This window comes from Diachasmimorpha longicaudata, chromosome 8, assembly GCF_034640455.1.
Source record: "Diachasmimorpha longicaudata isolate KC_UGA_2023 chromosome 8, iyDiaLong2, whole genome shotgun sequence".
In the NCBI taxonomy this organism is placed as follows: Eukaryota; Metazoa; Arthropoda; class Insecta; order Hymenoptera; family Braconidae; genus Diachasmimorpha; species Diachasmimorpha longicaudata.
The window spans coordinates 7,375,960-7,393,871 of NC_087232.1; the positions used below are offsets into that span (position 1 = coordinate 7,375,960).

The 17,912-nt window shown below is 40.4% G+C and overlaps 6 protein-coding genes across 6 annotated transcripts; 1 reads left to right on the top strand and 5 right to left on the bottom strand.

Moving 5' to 3' along the window:
• Positions 1-134: 134 nt before the first annotated feature.
• Positions 135-4,327, bottom strand: LOC135165271 (bifunctional 3'-phosphoadenosine 5'-phosphosulfate synthase). The gene is made up of 8 exons (XM_064126404.1): positions 4,181-4,327; positions 3,890-4,091; positions 3,125-3,268; positions 2,321-2,980; positions 1,578-2,012; positions 1,278-1,487; positions 939-1,221; positions 135-772 (listed from the first exon to the last, which is right to left on the bottom strand). The coding sequence occupies exons 2-8, from the start codon at positions 3,908-3,910 to the stop codon at positions 672-674; spliced, it is 1,854 nt and encodes a 617-aa protein (XP_063982474.1). The 5' UTR covers positions 3,911-4,091; positions 4,181-4,327; the 3' UTR covers positions 135-671.
• Positions 4,328-4,878: 551 nt separating this feature from the next.
• On the bottom strand, positions 4,879-6,846 carry LOC135165641 (uncharacterized). The gene is made up of 3 exons (XM_064127118.1): positions 6,765-6,846; positions 5,992-6,325; positions 4,879-5,583 (listed from the first exon to the last, which is right to left on the bottom strand). Exons 1-3 carry the CDS (start codon positions 6,844-6,846, stop codon positions 5,115-5,117), a joined length of 885 nt encoding a protein of 294 aa, XP_063983188.1. The 3' UTR covers positions 4,879-5,114.
• Positions 6,679-8,269, top strand: LOC135165279 (tryptophan--tRNA ligase, mitochondrial). The gene is made up of 3 exons (XM_064126411.1): positions 6,679-6,940; positions 7,017-7,578; positions 7,676-8,269. The coding sequence occupies exons 1-3, from the start codon at positions 6,845-6,847 to the stop codon at positions 8,179-8,181; spliced, it is 1,164 nt and encodes a 387-aa protein (XP_063982481.1). The 5' UTR covers positions 6,679-6,844; the 3' UTR covers positions 8,182-8,269.
• LOC135165278 (reticulon-4-interacting protein 1, mitochondrial) lies at positions 8,177-10,132 on the bottom strand. The gene is made up of 4 exons (XM_064126410.1): positions 9,734-10,132; positions 9,431-9,654; positions 8,954-9,276; positions 8,177-8,875 (listed from the first exon to the last, which is right to left on the bottom strand). The coding sequence occupies exons 1-4, from the start codon at positions 9,981-9,983 to the stop codon at positions 8,488-8,490; spliced, it is 1,185 nt and encodes a 394-aa protein (XP_063982480.1). The 5' UTR covers positions 9,984-10,132; the 3' UTR covers positions 8,177-8,487.
• A 12-nt stretch (positions 10,133-10,144) lies between these two features.
• On the bottom strand, positions 10,145-12,698 carry LOC135165272 (uncharacterized). Its single transcript, XM_064126405.1, has 6 exons — positions 12,360-12,698; positions 12,031-12,294; positions 11,481-11,874; positions 10,643-11,411; positions 10,380-10,567; positions 10,145-10,281 (listed from the first exon to the last, which is right to left on the bottom strand). The coding sequence occupies exons 1-6, from the start codon at positions 12,476-12,478 to the stop codon at positions 10,273-10,275; spliced, it is 1,743 nt and encodes a 580-aa protein (XP_063982475.1). The 5' UTR covers positions 12,479-12,698; the 3' UTR covers positions 10,145-10,272.
• Positions 12,699-12,824: 126 nt separating this feature from the next.
• LOC135165274 (solute carrier family 35 member F5) lies at positions 12,825-17,884 on the bottom strand. Its single transcript, XM_064126407.1, has 6 exons — positions 17,626-17,884; positions 16,197-16,420; positions 15,489-15,947; positions 14,791-15,290; positions 14,436-14,681; positions 12,825-14,269 (listed from the first exon to the last, which is right to left on the bottom strand). Exons 2-6 carry the CDS (start codon positions 16,356-16,358, stop codon positions 14,197-14,199), a joined length of 1,440 nt encoding a protein of 479 aa, XP_063982477.1. The 5' UTR covers positions 16,359-16,420; positions 17,626-17,884; the 3' UTR covers positions 12,825-14,196.
• Between the last annotated feature and the right edge of the window lie 28 nt (positions 17,885-17,912).

A 17,912-nucleotide genomic window follows, 5' to 3' on the forward strand; every position in this document is an offset into this window, starting at 1 on the left:
TGAAGATTGAAGATGTAATAAGACGAAGATGATTTTAACAAAGTCATTCATCTCATCACAAATCGACGCTTCACTTCCGCATGAAAATTAAATTAATTAGATACTTTAATCTCAATAAATTTTCTTTTTCTTCCTTCAATCTACTTATTCTTCTCTCAGGTAATTATTCACTCCGGGCACATGTCGGTGTAATAAATATTTAACGCCACATGATTTTTCAATTACAATTTCAAGAGAAAATAATTTTTTCGATCATATATCAAACTCTATAAAATATATAAATCCCTCTTTTTAAAAATAATATTTGATATTGCATTGTACCACAGTATGAGGTACAAGATTCTGGAGAATATTGCCAAGTGGTCGGTATGTACAGTTTTGGAATGTTAAATCAATTAAAATGCTTTGCAATTGATGATTAGGCTGTGAAGCGATGAAACATAAAAAATTGTTTCGTGAAACGCTCCTCCGACGAGAAAGTGCGATAAAATATTTTTTGCCGGTGATGAGATTTTCCACGAAATATGTATTGGACATTTTCCCCTAGAATCATTCGATATCAATATAATTTGATCATCAATAATGTGTGATGTGTTTTTGTTTCACCACTTCACTTTGGAATTCATTATATTTATTTGTCGGATTGCGGTAAAAATTTAAGGGATTATGCTTCATTCGTTTTGGTTTCCACCTTGGTAATAGTTCACGAGGACTTGCCATGCTCCGGGTGCCATGAAACCATCCGGTGGTGCTTGGCCGGCTCTGGCTAGTGCTGAAAGGAAAATCACAAATTGAAAAGAAATCGAAACGATGAATGATACATCACGCAAGAAAATCATGTGCCAAATCGCTGGTTTGACGAATATTCAGCGGATATTTAGTTCCATTTATTGACATGCGATCCCAATTGCCTCAACCACTCTATGGCCATACAGTACCTCTCATTCTCGTCCCAGAGATGAAATCAAAATCCTGTTTCCTCTCTGGATCGAAAAAGTCCATTTTCTTATTTTTCGTATCATAAGCCGCAACTTTGAAGGGAATTATCTCAAGATTCTGGAGTCCCCGGGCCATTGACAGTACCCTAGCCCCATGCGTTGGGTCGTAGAGATTTCCATCGGGAGTTGAGTCCTTATTGGGATGAGGAATACCGGCAGGATCTCTCCCCACAATGTAGAAATTAGCACCTGCGTTCATCCTCGCTTTCGCGTGCCACTGAACCTGCGGGGAACACGATCCATGAGCTAAGGAATTTTCTTGTCCACCTAAAACTGTACCTCGACTGGTCCAGCATACATCATTGGGCTAGGAAATATAGCTAGAAGTGTAGAATTTTTATCTAAAATTCCCTCTTCGAGAACTGCTTTATGTTGGTTCATTCGCGTTGGCAGAGGTACGTCGTCGTCCTTCGTCCACCCTCCCAGCGGGTGCAACAATAGAACTGGATTTTTGAATCCTCTTTCTCCCAACAAACGTTGTCTCGTGTCCTAAATGGAATAATGGAAGGAAGAATTCACGAATTTAATCCTCTTAAGGTCTGGAAAATTTTCCCAGGACATGATGAATGTGAATTTTACCTGCATGAGTAATGCATGCCCGTTGTGAATGGGATTCCTCAGTTGAAAAGCGAAGACAGCATCAGCCTTCATGGCTCTGCACCTCTCCCTGATCTCGTTGGGTGTCAGCCTGTAGTCGTCCAAGCCGTCCTTCCATTTGATTCTCTCCAGCACTTCGACATCCCCACCCATCAACCAATCCCCGGAGTCGTGGATCATCTTCACATAAGGATGTCTCATGTCGTTCGTACCAAACTGCCTGCAGCATCTCTCCTCCTTCCTGTGAGCGAAAAACTCCGGTCTCCGCAGGATTGCCAGGAGATCTTTCTTGTATCTCAGTGCTACTGCCGAGTGCCCCTCCAGTCTGTTCTTGTCGACAGTCGTCACTGCTAGGACTATGGGGACGGATTGGTTTATCTCATTTCCATCGGCTATCAAGCATCTCAGATGTTGAGTCTGTAATAGGGAAAGTATCCCAGTAATCGACAAAATCACGACGTTCGGTGAAAACTGGCGCAGAATCTGTTTGAAGGGCAAATAACTTCCAGGATATCCTGGTCGACTGTCTCGAGCTAGTTCGGGATTCTTCCGATTAATAATCTTAAATTACGGAGACAAGTGCAAACCAGTCCAGATTCAATTAATAATTATTTGTTGGGTACACCCCCCTCTCCCTCCCCGCCCCCATTTTTTCAGTGAATATTATCATTGCTATGGTTTGGATGCTAAGCATCGCCTGGTAGTGAATAAAACCAGAAAATTACCTGAAGGTATTGATCTTCCCTCATGAATCCCGTCAACGGGGTAGCCCAGCCCTCCGCAAGTATTTGCAGCCACTGGACGTCAATTTCGGTGATGTCAACGGAGGAAAGTGTTTCCGCCTCTGCTTTAGCAGTGACAATCCTCGCGTCTGGGACGAAGAGCTCCTTAATGAGGGAATCAGCCTTGGGAGCGACAGGAATTATGTGTTTCCTCTCAAGGAGATCTATAACCATCGTCGCTGACTCCTCTAGGGTGCAGTTCTCAGTGGTGACGACGAGATCAGAGTGCAGGGGACGCTCGTAGAGCTGATCTATACCAGTGAACCCTTTGATTGCGCCCTGACGTGCCTTCTTGTAGAGGCCCTTTGTGTCCCGTGCCTCGCAGACGTCCAGAGGTGTGTCGACGAAGACCTCGAAGAAGGGGAGGTCGAAGTCCTTGTGGATTCTCCGGGCTGTCTGGCGGTCCTCCTCGTAAGGGGAGACGAAGCTGCAAAGGACTATCTGGCCACTGTCGGCGAAGAGCTTGGCCACCTCTGCCACACGACGGATGTTTTCTTTGCGGTCCTCCCGGGTGAAGCCCAGGTTCGAGTTCAGACCGGTTCGCACGTTGTCACCGTCCAAACCGTAGGCTGCTATCCCGCGCTCTACTAGGATCGCCTCCACCTGAGAGTTTAGATGTTTATAATTTGAATTTTACCTCCAAAGACTTCTTGGACGTAAAAAATTCTCAACCGTGTTGAGGAGTCATCTTTGAAAAAACCACCCAATTAGGCGGAAATAGTTGAAGTCCTGGAGATGTTTTTTTACCTGAAATGCTATCGAGGTCTTGCCAGCACCGGAGAGCCCAGTGAGCCAGACGGTGCATCCCCGGAAGCCTCGTAATTTCCCCAAAGTTTGTCCTCGTTTGGCTCGCGATACATGGTGGGCTTGCACAGAGACGTTGGCACATGTCTGCGATAAGGAACACTTATTTTTGCAGTTTATAATTTTCCTTAAATGTTCGTTATCTCGAGATTGGCTTGATAATGTTTTTTCGAGGCTGAACAAATACCCCCTTTACTCTTTTGCGTTAAAAAAACCTTTGAACGTCCATGGAACGAGCCTCATTGTAATCGTATCGTCAAATCTGATTTGATGATCAGTGCATCGATCATTTAATGTCAACAGGAAAAAATATTTATTCAAAATTAGGTATTTTTCCATGTCTCCAGTCTTTAATGATTAAAGATAAAAATAATGACTAGATGAAGGATGTGAAACATTAAGAATGACTATCATTAGGATTTCTATACACTTTTCTAGCTGCAATGTTATCGTAATGATTGAAATAAATCAACAGATAAAGAATTTCGGCATTTCGAACCCTGGATTTCAAACATCTCACAGTAAATTCTAAAAAAACATAAATAAACAAGATCCCATAATTTTTTCAAAGTCAATGTCAAAAACTTCGTCATGTTAATTGTCTAGAACAATCAACATCTGAACTTGTCAATGACCAAAATAATTCACACTTTAATACTAATCCATAATCCCATCAGTGGACCTTAAGGGTTCGAAATAAGGATTTACCGTCATCATTCGTTTACTCATCTCAGCTTCTCTCCCAGTGCTATTCCCTGGGACGACCAGCAGGTAAAGAACTTCTGACCCTGGTTTATGGGCCAATTGTACGTGGCACTGTCAGAGAACACCCAATATATCCGGTGGTGCGATTACTACAAGCTCAAGCCCTGGCAAGGACCGTTCTAATCAGCCCTCGAACCGCCGCAATCTGAAAGAGAGTCAAGATGAGACAGATGGAGATCAGACAGTAGCTCACGATTCTTTATGATTGACGTTTTCCAGTGGAAAAAAAAATACCTCATGTTCGTCCACCTCTGCACACCACTGAATACTGCGGGTTACAATACGAAGGTTCAACACATCCTCTCTCCCTCTCTCTTTTTCACCATCTGACCGGGGAAGCGATGGGCGCCTCCGCGATGCTTCAGGCCAATGACGGATCGACCCGCCGAGAAATCTTTAAAACCATTGGACTCAATTGCGCACGCGTTTTCCTAGGATTCCTCCGTTTGTTAACGTGTTATCAGCGAAATTTTTACGGTGAAATCGAGAAAGTCACCTACATACGGGAATTTTTAAGCCGGCCCCCTCCCCCACCCGGAGCATTAACTGTATCTCATTGCTTGGGTCAGCAAGGGGAAATTTAGGCAAAGACAATTGCCGAGATCATTTTCCTTCGTGAATGGCTTGTTTTTTAATTTAAAAATTCTGTTACTGTTACTGAAAAATGTTATTTGAATAAATTTTTGCCGTAATGTACTCTCACTCTACTGGAGTCATTAATGACATAAAGAGAAAGTTGAATACTTGAGTGTATAGGAGTGTGAGCAAACAGTTTACTGACAATTGTTTTTTTTAATTTCGGGGGATTTTGCCATCTTGATCTTTCTTTTTCCATTCATTCTTTCCAGTTCTGAGATACTTTTTGAGAGCTGATGATGAGTTATAAGTTTCTCCTGAATAATTAATAACAGAAGTAATAAAAATAACAAATATTGGAAAGATAAATTTTGCTCTTATTATGCTTTTTTACAATTTTCCACCAAATTAAATCTCAATCTCTGATTTAAAAAACTGCAAATTTATATAAAAAAGGCTAAAATTTCATTCTCTAAATTTCGATAACATCAATCATTGGTGAAATTACAAAACTTCTTAAAAATGTGGTAAAATCTTTTAAAAAAGCGACGATTTCCAAAAGGCACTTCCGAATCTATCGCGAAATCCCAAGTTATTCCTGGTAAATTCCATATTTTTGAGCAATTAGGCTGTACTTTTTATCTCCGACATTCTCGATGTGCAGAACATTCGTCTTGGGATGACTTGACAGTAGATAAACAAAGCTGTTGATAATCAGGCTTGATTTCCCCCGAATCTCTTGCGTCAGACGGACAGCGTACATGGGCTTCCCTATCGATCCGAAGATGTCATCGATCTCCCCGAGAAGCTCGTAAATGGGGCCCTCCTCATTCAGGAACACTGAGGGGAGAACAATGAAGACTGGAGTGTCGATGTCCAGGAGGACTGTCGAATCCGTCGACTGGATGAGTGCTAGGCCCATTGCCCCGATGACATTCTCCACTTTTCCAAATTCCTGGTAGAGGGTGGGAGGTGACGATATGATTTTCATACTTTTTAATTGAGGGAGGAGCGCTGATAATTCACTGGAGATACTTTCTGGACTCGAAGACAGCTCCATACTGAGCAGTGAACAGAAAACAGTGAAATAAAAAAGAATAAAAACAGAACGAAGTCAATTATTAAATGAAATCTGTACAGAAGTAAAACGAAGAAAGTTCACTTACTCCAATTCTTGTTTATTTATGAATATCTACAAATGAAGGGAAATAACGGAATTTTACGATAAACTTTTCCATTGGTTCTACATTTTGACGAGTTGACTCTCTTCATTTCACCACGTCCCAAGAGATGTAAAAATCAATTAATTAATAAAAAAATGGTAAATAGTTCATTTAAAATGAACAACTCTTATTTAAATAATTGAGACATGTATTTGAAATAATCAATCGACATAAGGCATTGTACATTGTTTTGGAAATGTTGGCACGAAATGGCAATGAACTCTGATTTGGTTATTTTGTACTCACGTTTCAACCAAATTGGAATTCCTATCTAAGCCTTCTGTTTTCATTTTGGAGCACGATGGGTTATCACTGCTTTTCAAGTCCAATAATTTTTCATCGTCGTTAATTAAAAATTTTAATGAATTCCCTGGCTCCATAATATTTTTATATTTTCGATAGATGATATCGCGAGCAATGAAAAAAAATTGGGGAAAACTCTCTCTAATCTCTTTATTGGGCTTCACTGTTGTCCTTTGTCCTCTGAGGTGTTGAGTGATCAAAACAAAGTTGACATGCAATAGGGGGAGAACAATGAGAAATGAAAAAATCTTGCCAATGACTGTGTAGATCAATTCAACTCATTATCAATAGAAAAGATGCCTCGATTAATTTTTTTTGTGATAAAAAAATATTTCTCTGAAAACTATATTTTATCCATCACTTCCTATTTTCTGAATTTTCTTGAAGCATAAATTCAATCAAATGGGACCAAAAATATCATCAATAATATCAGGGAATGATTCATTACTGCTATCCATGCTTTATCCATTGATAATTAATTTAAATTAGATAAAAGTCCGAGCAACAAATATAAATAAGTCTGGGACATTGACCATTCATAATTTTGATTATATTATTATATCATTAAATCCGTCAATATTACGAAATATATACAATATTGTTCATTATTATTTGTTTCAATATCAGAAAATACCACAATATTGAAATTTTATGATTTATGTTTTGCGGAAGTCGAACGCATTTGAAAACCCGCGGGAACCAGTCAAATTTCTAACCTCTACTGAAGGCCACCTCAACATAATAATGTTTACTTGCAACATTCACCCCAACCAATAGCAGAAAGACACAAATAAACATGTTGTCAACAATAAAAAACAGTAGATCTGTCTTTGCGACTGTGAACAGAGTTTATAAATCGATTGAGACATTAAATCGGTGTAAAAGTGAGCAGGTAAGTCTCATTATCATTCCGACAATACTTTGTTATACTTTTAGTGATAAATGATTGAACAGTTGTTGATACCTAGGCTGAGAACAAGGCTGAGACGAATTATCCGGTGAGGATTCTCTCTGGGATTCAGCCAACGGGTACTATTCACCTGGGGAATTATTTGGGAGCTGTCAGGGAATGGGTTCGCTATCAGGAGACCCATAAGGATGTTGTCTGGAGCATTGTTGACATGCATGCAATAACAATGCCTCAAGACCCTAATGAATTACGGCATAACATTATAAAAATAACTGCAACCCTCCTGGCGTGTGGTATAGACCCATCGAAGAGCATTCTCTTCCAGCAGTCGTCAGTCCCCATGCATGCAGAGCTCGCCTGGGTCTTTGGCTGCATGACAACAATGCCCAGACTATCCCAGCAGCCGCAGTTCAAGGAAAAGAGTGAAAAACTCAAGGACATTCCCCTGGGGCTCTTCACATACCCAGTTTTGCAAACAGCTGATATATTGATTTACAAAGCTACTCATGTACCTGTGGGAGAGGATCAAATACAGCATCTCCAGCTGGCACAACACACAGCTCAATTTTTCAATGTCAAATATGGAAATACTTTCCCAATGCCGGAGCCACTTATCAACAGTTCGTAGTCATTGAAGAAAGATTGTTAATTAATTAAAATATCCAATCGGTTTTTCGTTTCCTTCAAATTTTTTTCACTAAGTCAGTTTATTTTCAGAATCAAGTGGACGAATAAAATCCCTCAGGGAGCCAACAAAGAAGATGTCCAAGTCGTCGGAGTACAAAAAGAGTAGGATAAACCTGGTGGATCCCCCAGAAATAATCCTATCGCACATGAAGAAGGCAGTCACAGACTTCACATCTGAAGTCACGTACGACCCAGAGGAGCGTCCAGGAGTGTCCAACCTTGTGATGATTCACTCGATATTAACTGACAAGTCCCCACAACAAATTTGTGACGAGGTACGAGGATTGAATACCGGACAGTACAAGCTGCACGTCGCAGATGTTGTCATCGAGATATTAAGACCGATCAGGGAGAGGTACGATGTGTTGGTGAACGATCCTGGGTACCTAAATGAGGTCCTGAAGAATGGGACTGAGAGAGCAACTGAGATTGCGAGTAGTTCCTGGTCTGAGGTGAAGAGGAAAATTGGATTTTCGGGGGGAGTTTTGGCGAAGACAGCGGAGGTAGTGAAGAAGAAGCATATGACGTCTGTTTGATTTAGGTAATTTATTAAGAAAATAATTTATGAATTGTTGAATGTTAAGCAGTGGAGGCGAATAAAATAATGAAGAATTGTTTCATGAATATTTGTGGAACTAGTGGGTCTGGAGAAAAATGACAGAAAATATTTTTTGTGAGGAATTTTGCGAGCTATAAATAAGCTCTTATGACATTTATAGGTCAGTCCGGCGATTTTGGAGATTTTTATGGAGTTTTCCTCGAAACCCTCTAGGTTCAGCAATATTTATTGATGAAATAATTCAACTGAGTTCCCTCGAGGTGCGATCACTTCAATACGCTCTCTATTCACCTTTATTCTTCATATCAATGACTAGTTTTCCTCTGAGGTGACCCTGTAGAGCCCTCTCGTAGGCTCTGGGTAGTTCCTCGAAGGGATAGACCTTCTTCACAACTGAGGTAATTTTTCCATCCTCCACGAGCTCCTGCAGGGTTCTCATTCCTGCTGAGGAGGGCGCGAAGAATCCCCACTTCACGAAGCTCTTGTTCTCCTTGAGGGGAATGTTGTATTTCAAGAGATCAGTGAGGTTCTTAATCGCTCCTCCGACGTAGCCCAGCTCGTCAATGTTCCTCAGGAGGGGGGAGTTCAGGGTTATGTAGCTGCCACAATCGTATCCCTTCTGTTTTACCAGGTCTGGGCCCTGGTTGGCGCAGTCCAGAATAATTTCGTATCTGGCAATTTTTTTTTATTCACCGAGGGGGAAAATTTTTAATTTATTGAACTGATAGGAAGCATTAAAAAGCACTCACGGTCCTTCGCTCTTGACCAATTGGTCAGAATCCTCAGCCTTGTAGTCGATAACAACATCAGCCCCCAAATTTTCCAGCACATTAACAGCATCACTGCTGCAGGTGGTGACGACTTGCATGTGCCAGGCCTTGGCCAGCTGAATCGCCAGAGTTCCCACCCCTCCAGAACCCCCCAGGATCAATATCCTCTTATTCAAAATCGTTGGGAGAGAAGTCTTGTAGCACAATCCTCCAGTGATCCATAATGCCGACCAGGCGGTCAAACCTGCGTATAATATGCTCGCTGCTTCGATGTAGGATAGTTTTTCTGGTCTCACACGTACCTGGAGGAATGAACAAAAATCATAACATTTTGTTATGATTGAAATTGAAAATTATGGATGGTAATTACTAATTAAGGGGGATAAGACTAAGAAGTGATGAATTTTCGGTACAAAAATTATGAGGGAATTTGAGGAGAGGAGAAAAGGATGATACCAAGTCTTTGCCGACGACGACATGAGTGGAATGACAGCCCTGGCACTCCACAGGTACCACCCCCCATACTTTATCCCCCAGTTTGAGATTATCATCGGGAATTCCATGTCCTTTTCCAACGACAACTCCGGAAAAATCTCGTCCCATTGTGAGGGGAAATTCAATATCTGTTTTCATATTTCTCGCTGTTCTCATTAGGTTCAGTACTTTTGCCCCATAGCCGTCTGCGAAAACGAGAATAATTTATTGTTTGATTCCCTTCGCGATTTAAATTCCTCGAGGATGTTATTCCGAAAGACTTACGAAGCATTGCAGCGTCAATGGGATTAACACTGGCAGCCTCAACTTGCACAAGGACGTCAGTGGGTCTCGAGATGACCGGCATCCGGGCACTTGACAGCTTCAGTTCTTTCGTATCCCCGTAAGAGTGAATCTGCCAGGCCTGCATCCTCTCCCCAGGGCTTTCCTTCATCTTTGTGGAGGGCTTGGACACATTTCTAAATTGTGTCAAGTCGGTATTTAACTTATTTTTGAGAATCAGTCGACGAAACATTTTTTATTTTCCGATACTGATGTGATTAGGACCTCTCGAAAGAAGGTTATGTTTGGTGTATTTTTGTGCTTGAGGTAAAGCTAGATTGATAAATTTCGAAAGAAACAAAAAAGAAAAAAAGAAATGAAAACTGAGGTCGTTCGGTTGTATGGATTATTTTTATATTTAATTCACAATGATGAATCATCAAAAATGTGGCTAATTTCACGTGAAGTATGGAAGTCTCTTTTTTCCATTTATTTATTTCGCCCTTTTGTCTTCCGGGTTGTGCTGCAGAGCCCGGTGAAGATCAAGATAACTGCGAAACGACCAATGTGGAACAGAATTTTAATTTGTTCCTTTATTTATTTAAGTTATTCATTAACTCTAGTGGACGAACAAGAAGTCTAATTTTACCGATTGCAGCAACAGGCCATTCATCACATCAAAAGTCTGTCCAAATGCCTCTCGAAAAGATAGCATTGCGTAATTTAAGAAGTACTCCACGTAGTTGACATCCTCGTAGTGCTCGGTATCCTCGTAAAGGTTCTCATACAGTGCTTGGAGGAGAATTACCAGGAAATAAATGGCGATTCCACATAAAACTGCGAGGAAACATAAACCAATCAAAATTGAATCAGATTAGTAATTGTCATTATTTCATCTGGGCATTCTCTCACCAAAAGTTCTAACTTTGGGGATTCTCCTCTCCTCCCTTTTCTCACACAGCTCAAAGCTCTTATCCTCGACCAAAGAAGGAAGTATGAAGGAATTATTTTCATTTTTATCCACCGGAGAGCTCCCTCGAATCTTCACTGACTTCTGGACCTTCACATCCCCAGAAAATAATTCAGTAGTACTTCCAAATAATTTCTCCATCTCCGGGCTCGTTTGTTGTTGGAGTCCTCGTGTTGGTTCCCTCGTGTTGTTGATCATGGAGGAGAGGACAGTCCAGTGCTCCACAGTCCCCAGCCCTGGGGGGCTGGGGCCTTCGATATTATCCTCCTCGGATCTCCTCCTCTTTGTCTCCGGGGCTCCCATCCTCTCGTGGCTCTGTATTTCCCTCTTGTAGTCATCCCCATCACCCTCCCTCAGACTCCTGTAGTAATTCCAGTAGTTCTTCGTCAATAACTCTTGAGTGTGGGGTGGAATCGTCTCGTTTTTTGTGTTGGAATTTTTTGGGCTCAAACATCTATTTTTGTGACACTGGGAGGCACTGTCTTCAGTGAGTCTCTCGCTGTCAGGGACCTCCGAGTCCCCAAACTCACATTTGTGGGGAATTGTGACCTGGAACATGTCGAGGGAGCCTTTTTCCGGAGAGCCAGAGAGATTTTGCGGATAGTAGATTGACAACTGGGGAGTGACATCGATTTTTCCTTGGGATTGAGGGGATATTTGGTAACTAACAACTGGGAGGGGAATCGTACTCATGAAAACACCGTTTGCACCCTGGAAAAGTGATTAGCAACCTGGAGTTGATGAGGAGTGAATAAGTGAATGAATGAACAGAGGATTTACTTGACATTCACAGGAGGAAGTCTCTGACTGCACATTAATAGAAGCATTTGAAACGATAGTGAGCTTTGAGAGAGGAATGGGAGCTTTAAAATCCTTCTCCCCCTCGGATTTTTCAATAATTCTCGAATCCCCCAGTTCGACTGATTGAATTTCCATTGTATTTTTATCTCTCGATTCCACTTCGCATCTTCCAAGCCCCGATGTATCATCCCCGGGTGCAGTTTGGGTTGCTATGCTCTCAATCCCCTTTAACTTCATGGGATTTGCCTCGTATCTAAACGAATCGCAGTTATTCCTGGAAACTGGTGCACACGGGGGATTTGACTTTGGCGAAATTGAGGGAAAACTCAGTGGATGATCGAGCGATGTAGACTGCGGTTTCTTTGATGTCGGTCTGGTATTGATGGGGTAATCAAGAGGTATAAAATCCAACAAGTTGTAAAATTAAAAGTTCTTGCAGTTTTGGAGGAAAGTTCATAGATAATTCTGAGATAATTGACACATAGAACGGCCCTAGTATTCGGTAGAAGGTGAAAAATCGAAAATTTACTTTTTAAAACGAGGATCCAAACACCCAGGTCGCCTTCTCGGCGGATAGTGTTGGCTCGAAACTTTCGGGCAAGGATAATCGAAGAAATTGCCCTGATAATTTTTTTCATTGATGTGGGAGCTGATTGAATGCGGTCGACTTATCGAGCGACTTCTCCTGGGGGTTCCCCCTGTGAAAATATCACAGGCTGGTTCACTGATGTCCGAAATATTGTCGGTTGCCCTGCGAGAGGGTATTTTCGGCCACGAGGGGTCAACAGGTGCCCTAAAGATCGTAAATAAACACTCAAAAACTCGATTACCTCAATTTATGGAGTCAATTTTACTCACCGCAGGGACGCAACATTGTTGTAATTTTTCTCTGGTGAAAAATTGTCGTTATTGACTTTCACATTTAAACGAAGTGAGCTGAAGTCATCGTGATCGTTCATGGCGAAGAGATTTAACATCGGGGGATTTTTTTGTGGAGCAGAAATAATCAGAAAGTAATTGGTTCAGTGTCAAATGTCAATTACGGCCCATGAGTTCTTCATTGCGTGAATGCAGCTCATTATGAAATGACGATTCAAGGGGGCAGAATTAATTGGCCTTCGAATGCAACAAACTAACGGAATCATTAAATTTTTATGGTTTTCTGCAACTTTCATTACATTTTTAAAAATAATGGGGAAAATCGGGCGTATGACGTTCATTACTCGTTTAATCTGTCTGGATTTTGTGAATGATTCAATGAGCCTATTTGCAATTAACGATGATCACGATTAAAAGAAAATTGGAAAAGGAAATGGATAAAAATTGTTTTTACTCGTATAATCTGACTATATTTTTTTCTCAACGATTCAATAAGTATATTTACAATAAATTTACAGGTATATGTAGGAACGATAAACTCTACACCCTAGGAATGGTCTGTCTCATCCCAATTCGCCATCTCCCTCTTCATTATCTTCTTGTAACCATCGCCATCTTAATTCTACTATTAGTCTCCTACCGATAGTTCTCTTACTCTTTTAGTAGTTCTTATATCACAACAAGAAGCATCGTAATGATAAAGTTCCATTAGAAATGCAATTATTCAATTTTTGAAAATTAAATCCATCAAAAAACAGTGAAAACAATATTTTTTTTTGTTAGCAGAAATGACTTTCACCTGTTCTCTTATCACTTACCATTGTTTAAAATTCATTTATCATTTTCAATTATTTTTTATTGTGCGAGCAATCTTTAGTCTTCCAAGGAAGGCGAAAAATCAAGCAGTCTCAAATGATCGATTAAAGGTAGAGTTGTACATTGATGTCTCACGTCTCTAATTATTTTTAAAACATTTTTCAATCGAAAATTCATTACCAATTGTAGAAAAATATTTTCCTAGACGTCACAATACATTCAGATGACTATTTTTGCAGTCATTATTTTGAATTTTTTTTTTCTCATGGACTAGATTTCATAGACAATTTATGGAGAGTCACTTTAATTCCTCAATTTCCATGACAGTTGTGACGTTATTAAAATAATTCTCTGGGAAAGTGGCAAAACGTCAAAATTCTAATTAGTCATTACCATTGAATTGCTCATCCATTTGGGAAGTTTCTTTCCTCTGAATTCAACAATTAAAAGGCGAAAAAAAATGTTTTTGCCCGATCTTTCACATTTTATCACTTTCTCAGGCTAAAATCACCATTAAAACATTAATTAACACCTTAAATTTGGTGACTCAATCAATTTAGGAATATTGGTCTGGATTAGCAACAATTATTTTGATCATTTCCTCGAAGAATTACATAAATATCTCACTGACATGTCTTCAAGTAATTACAATTAATTATCTAAGGTAAACCTGGGTTGCAATGCTAAATTAAATTTCTGTAAGTACTGGAATACTAAGCAGCGTCATAAATTGTCCCTCAAGATAATGAAAAGAAACTGGTACTCAAGCATTGGAGCATGCATCTGCTCCTAAATAACTAGAAACAAGTAGTCAAAATCACATCGATAATTATCAGCTATTCTTAACGCTGCTGAAATCGTTAAATTATGGAAACTGAATGCAGTTATTATACTGATAAATCAGAATGTCGATAAACCGGGTGGAAATTCAAACGAAATGGGCGTCAATTGTGCACCTAGGGGCTGATTGATTTCTCTCGTGGATTATGTTATTGTCGTGTTAAGCCTCGTGGTCTTCCCCATGGTTAATACCGATGAGAGATTCAGTTTGCTCAGCTTCTAAATCTGGTATCCTAGCCAAAAAATATCCAGAGAAATTTAGAATTAAGAATTGGGAAGAACTAAGATCACGTTCCAAAGATGATCAAAAAGGTGTCATTGAGATAACAAAAAAACGAAGAACGAAATGGAGGATTTAATTCAATTAAAATGTGTCTCGTCTTTGAATGACTAACTCACCTGATAGTTCGGCTCTTCTTAAACGCCCAAGAGTAGAAGCTTTTGATCAAATCCATGACAGGGTCCCAGTTATCATAATGCGACAGTAAAGATACTGTTATGAATGCAAGCACCATGGGTACCATCCCGAGATAGAAAATGCATGAGTATTCGACTTTCTTAAGAAGCACATCTGCAATCATTGACATGGGCATTGACAGGCTGACAGCTAGCGTTGCCAGCAGAGACGACGTTAGAAAACACCCCCTGAAAATATAATTACCCAAATCATTTTTTAATCCACTGTAATGATTTTTCGAACTTCTAGGAATAAAAAAGTGACAAAAAATAAATAAAATAAAGCGCGTTAACTTACCACAGCCATAATACTTCGCTAAGTACAGTCCCAATAAGTCCATTGATAATGAGAAACGTCCACTGATGGCTATTGGGCCACTCGAACTCCTCCCAATGTCCATAATGAAGAATAAAAAACAGTGGCCAGAGGAGAGTTAAATTGAATAGTCCAACGAAACCAAAGAACATTGGGATGTCCATGCGATCCTCGTGATCGACTTTTCTCTTTAGAAAAACAATGTAAGTGGCGTAAAAAAATGCACTGACTAGAGCCAATATTATGCCTGGTGGTATGCCCTTGCTCTCCATGTGCATGTCAGAGAGACCCACCAATACGAGGCCGAAGATGCTGACAGCCACCGCGACGAGCTTTGACAAAGTGAATTTGTCGCCACTGTTACTTGGAAAAAATGTAGCGAGAAAGAGGGTGAAGAGGCTCGAAGTTGATGACAATACTGTCACTATTCCAGCTTCGGTTTCAGCGAGAGAAATTTGGAATGTATAGTTTGCCAGGAATAACTGTGAAATAAATAATTCAGTGATGATAGTTTTTTTGGGGAGTTTCTTTTAGTTTTCTCGTTACTGATCAATTTATAATTTACTTCTGAATGGATTCATAGATTGAAAGGCCATTAAATTTTTTCGTATTGTCACTTATATTTTTGTACTTTTCCAATCTCTTGGATTTTGTTGTAGTAAAAAATTTGAATAACTCACGAGGATGCAGAACATGAGAGCAATCTTGGCGACCTTCTGAACCGAAAACTTATGAGCCTGTCTCCTGGCATGTTCTCCAGCCCTGACACTGGCCTGATAACTCAGCCTGGCCAGAAGAGCCTCAGTGGCATCGCTCTCTGACATGTGTCTCACCTCAGCCAATTTGCTGAAACGCACCCCACGAATAGAGGAATCGTCACTTTCAGTGCCTGATGAACGGTCGTAGTGGTCGGGCTTTTTTATTGGAACGAAGGTGGGATCGCTGAGGCTGGTGTTGGCTTCCGAGTAGAAGTTGTCGTCCTCGGCGTTGGGGTCTATGAACATGTACGTTGTGGGCTTGTTGCACTGGTCTCTCCAAGGAGGCCAGAAGCACATGCCCAGGAGGTAGAGGGTGAACATGGAGGTGTTCACGTATGTGCTGAAGAAGGGCTTCTCGAACGAAGCTTCTTTGTAAACGTACTGTGGATTAAAATCGTCAAAAATAAAGACAAATCACTTATAATTAAGCGCATCTGCAAGGGAGATGTGAACATTCATATGAAATTCATCAAATTCATGGCATTATAACAAACCAATAAAAATCAATTTTCATCAGGATAAAAAATAATCTGACACCTTCCTTTTACTCTTCTCCCTCGAGGGATATCCATCCCAATCCCTCCCGACCGTATTCATCATCGATGGATCATTATTTACTCAATTAATTACCTTAGTCAGTTCTGAGCTGGACACCCAAATAATATCTACCAGGAGCAGAACGAGAAGCCCCAGAACCAGCCTCTGGGACTTGTTCATCATAGCTGCTAATCTGTGGGGATCCTCCGTCATCCCTGTCTGTCGTCTCTGCCTCAATTCCACCGAGCAACTCATCAGTTTTTCTCGTTGATTATCGATTGCAAATAATTACAATTCATTAGTGTGCTGCATCTCATCTACAACAAAATCCCTCCATCTCATCTCCAGCCGAATTCAAAATAACTCAATTAAGGATGCTCTCGCTGGCAGGAAAAAAACTTGATCGTCGGTACATGGATTCATTACATCCATTTCTGGGCATATTACATTGAAAATTTCCTTTGAGGTGCAATAGCGCCGCCATAGAACGAAAATAAATTGCTTCCTGCTTCAGGATTCTGTTAACTTGATGTCCATAAGATTTTTTTATGTGGAGGTTGTTGATGTTTTTTAATTGGCGTATCTTGAGCATAGAGAGGAAGACGTTTGACTATTGGCCAGTTTTTTTTATTAATACTGCAGAATTTTTCGAGCTTAATACCGCAAATAAAAACATTCACCGGATTAATAATTTACTAATTTATTACGCACTACAATTTTTAAAACATTTTAAGAGGCGGTGCCTCAGAAGATGGATAAGAAACTTGAATTTCATTATTTATTATCTCTAAAACCGTGTAGTGTAACTAGTCAGCATTTTTCATTATCTGGAACTAGGAAAATTATGTACGAAAAACGAGAGGGAAAATTTCACAAAACCGTATGTTCTAGGAACATTTCTGATAGTTTATATTCATATAAAAATCGGAAACGCTGTTGTATACGAGAAAATACATAAATATACCCTGTTTGTACACAATTAAATTCCCTGGGGAATTCTCTCCTCAAGTTATCCCCCAAAACCCCTGGCAATTTCAATGGCAATCCCCCAACATCTGCAAAAATCCTCTGAATAAAATTCCATTCAAGTCGCAACGAATCCCCCGATAGACGCCCGAAGGCCGTCGTTTTTTCCTGTCTGATAACAAAAGAGAATAAAAACTGAATTGTTATCTCCTGTTTCCGCCCAGCTCAAGCCCTCAATCAACGTCTTTTCCGAGAGCCATTAAACAAGCCCATAAATCAGCCGATAAAAAATTTCCAAAATCGTTTAGTGCAACGTTACAACTTCACCCACTAAAGAACTGTTTACAAACATTAAATAAACAGAGCGTGATGCCCCATCATCGATTGATAAAACCGACTTGTCGTAGACATAACATTGGCCGTTAACAGGTGGAAATAAAAATCCCCCACTTCCTCGATAAATGATTTCCAGACATAAACAATATCCCCCAGAAAGGATTCTCCCAGTTGCTGGAGGAATAATTGTCCCTCGATACGGGAAAAAATAATGACTTACCTGAGTAATAGCCACTGACACCAGTTATGTCATAATTGATCAATCGCATTGTCTACATCCTAATGAATCCTTTCACCCTGAATTAAGGACCATACGCCGGGGCAAGTACCCTGTTATCACTGGGTAATACACAGATGATGGGGGAATGCACCGGTTCAGCGTATTTTCACTTTATCTGGGAAGAAACTCTCACCGCACTCGTGTCTTATTGTTTCATCGCATAACACGGGTAATACAGCCGCCATGTTGGGGTCATGACGTTTTAAAGTTCGTGGAGGGACCGCTGG

Bases quoted from the DNA above. Each gene is read 5' to 3' on its own strand.
- LOC135165279 (XM_064126411.1), top strand. From the start codon at position 6,845: ATGTTGTCAACAATAAAAAACAGTAGATCTGTCTTTGCGACTGTGAAC. The intron at 6,941-7,016 runs GTAAGTCTCATT...GTTGATACCTAG, and splicing joins ATCGGTGTAAAAGTGAGCAG to GCTGAGAACAAGGCTGAGAC. The intron at 7,579-7,675 runs GTTCGTAGTCAT...GTTTATTTTCAG, and splicing joins GCCGGAGCCACTTATCAACA to AATCAAGTGGACGAATAAAA.
- LOC135165272 (XM_064126405.1), bottom strand. From the start codon at position 12,478: ATGTTAAATCTCTTCGCCATGAACGATCACGATGACTTCAGCTCACTT. The intron at 11,875-12,030 runs GTAAATTTTCGA...CATCAATACCAG, and splicing joins TTGGATCCTCGTTTTAAAAA to ACCGACATCAAAGAAACCGC. The intron at 11,412-11,480 runs GTAAATCCTCTG...TCACTTTTCCAG, and splicing joins CTTCCTCCTGTGAATGTCAA to GGTGCAAACGGTGTTTTCAT.
- LOC135165278 (XM_064126410.1), bottom strand. From the start codon at position 9,983: ATGTTTCGTCGACTGATTCTCAAAAATAAGTTAAATACCGACTTGACA. The intron at 9,655-9,733 runs GTAAGTCTTTCG...TCGTTTTCGCAG, and splicing joins CATTGACGCTGCAATGCTTC to ACGGCTATGGGGCAAAAGTA. The intron at 9,277-9,430 runs GTATCATCCTTT...TCATTCCTCCAG, and splicing joins TCGTCGTCGGCAAAGACTTG to GTACGTGTGAGACCAGAAAA.
- LOC135165271 (XM_064126404.1), bottom strand. From the start codon at position 3,910: ATGAGTAAACGAATGATGACG. The intron at 2,013-2,320 runs GTAATTTTCTGG...TCCCTATTACAG, and splicing joins GGGAAGATCAATACCTTCAG to ACTCAACATCTGAGATGCTT. The intron at 773-938 runs GTACTGTATGGC...TTTTCCTTTCAG, and splicing joins CTCTGGGACGAGAATGAGAG to CACTAGCCAGAGCCGGCCAA.
- LOC135165641 (XM_064127118.1), bottom strand. From the start codon at position 6,846: ATGTTTATTTGTGTCTTTCTGCTATTGGTTGGGGTGAATGTTGCAAGT. The intron at 6,326-6,764 runs GTTAGAAATTTG...ATTGATAATGAG, and splicing joins TGAGGTGGCCTTCAGTAGAG to TTGAATTGATCTACACAGTC. The intron at 5,584-5,991 runs GTGAGTACAAAA...TTCACTGCTCAG, and splicing joins AATTCCAATTTGGTTGAAAC to TATGGAGCTGTCTTCGAGTC.
- LOC135165274 (XM_064126407.1), bottom strand. From the start codon at position 16,358: ATGAGTTGCTCGGTGGAATTGAGGCAGAGACGACAGACAGGGATGACG. The intron at 15,291-15,488 runs GTGAGTTATTCA...TTTATTTCACAG, and splicing joins CTCTCATGTTCTGCATCCTC to TTATTCCTGGCAAACTATAC. The intron at 14,270-14,435 runs GTGAGTTAGTCA...TTTTTTGGCTAG, and splicing joins AAGAAGAGCCGAACTATCAG to GATACCAGATTTAGAAGCTG.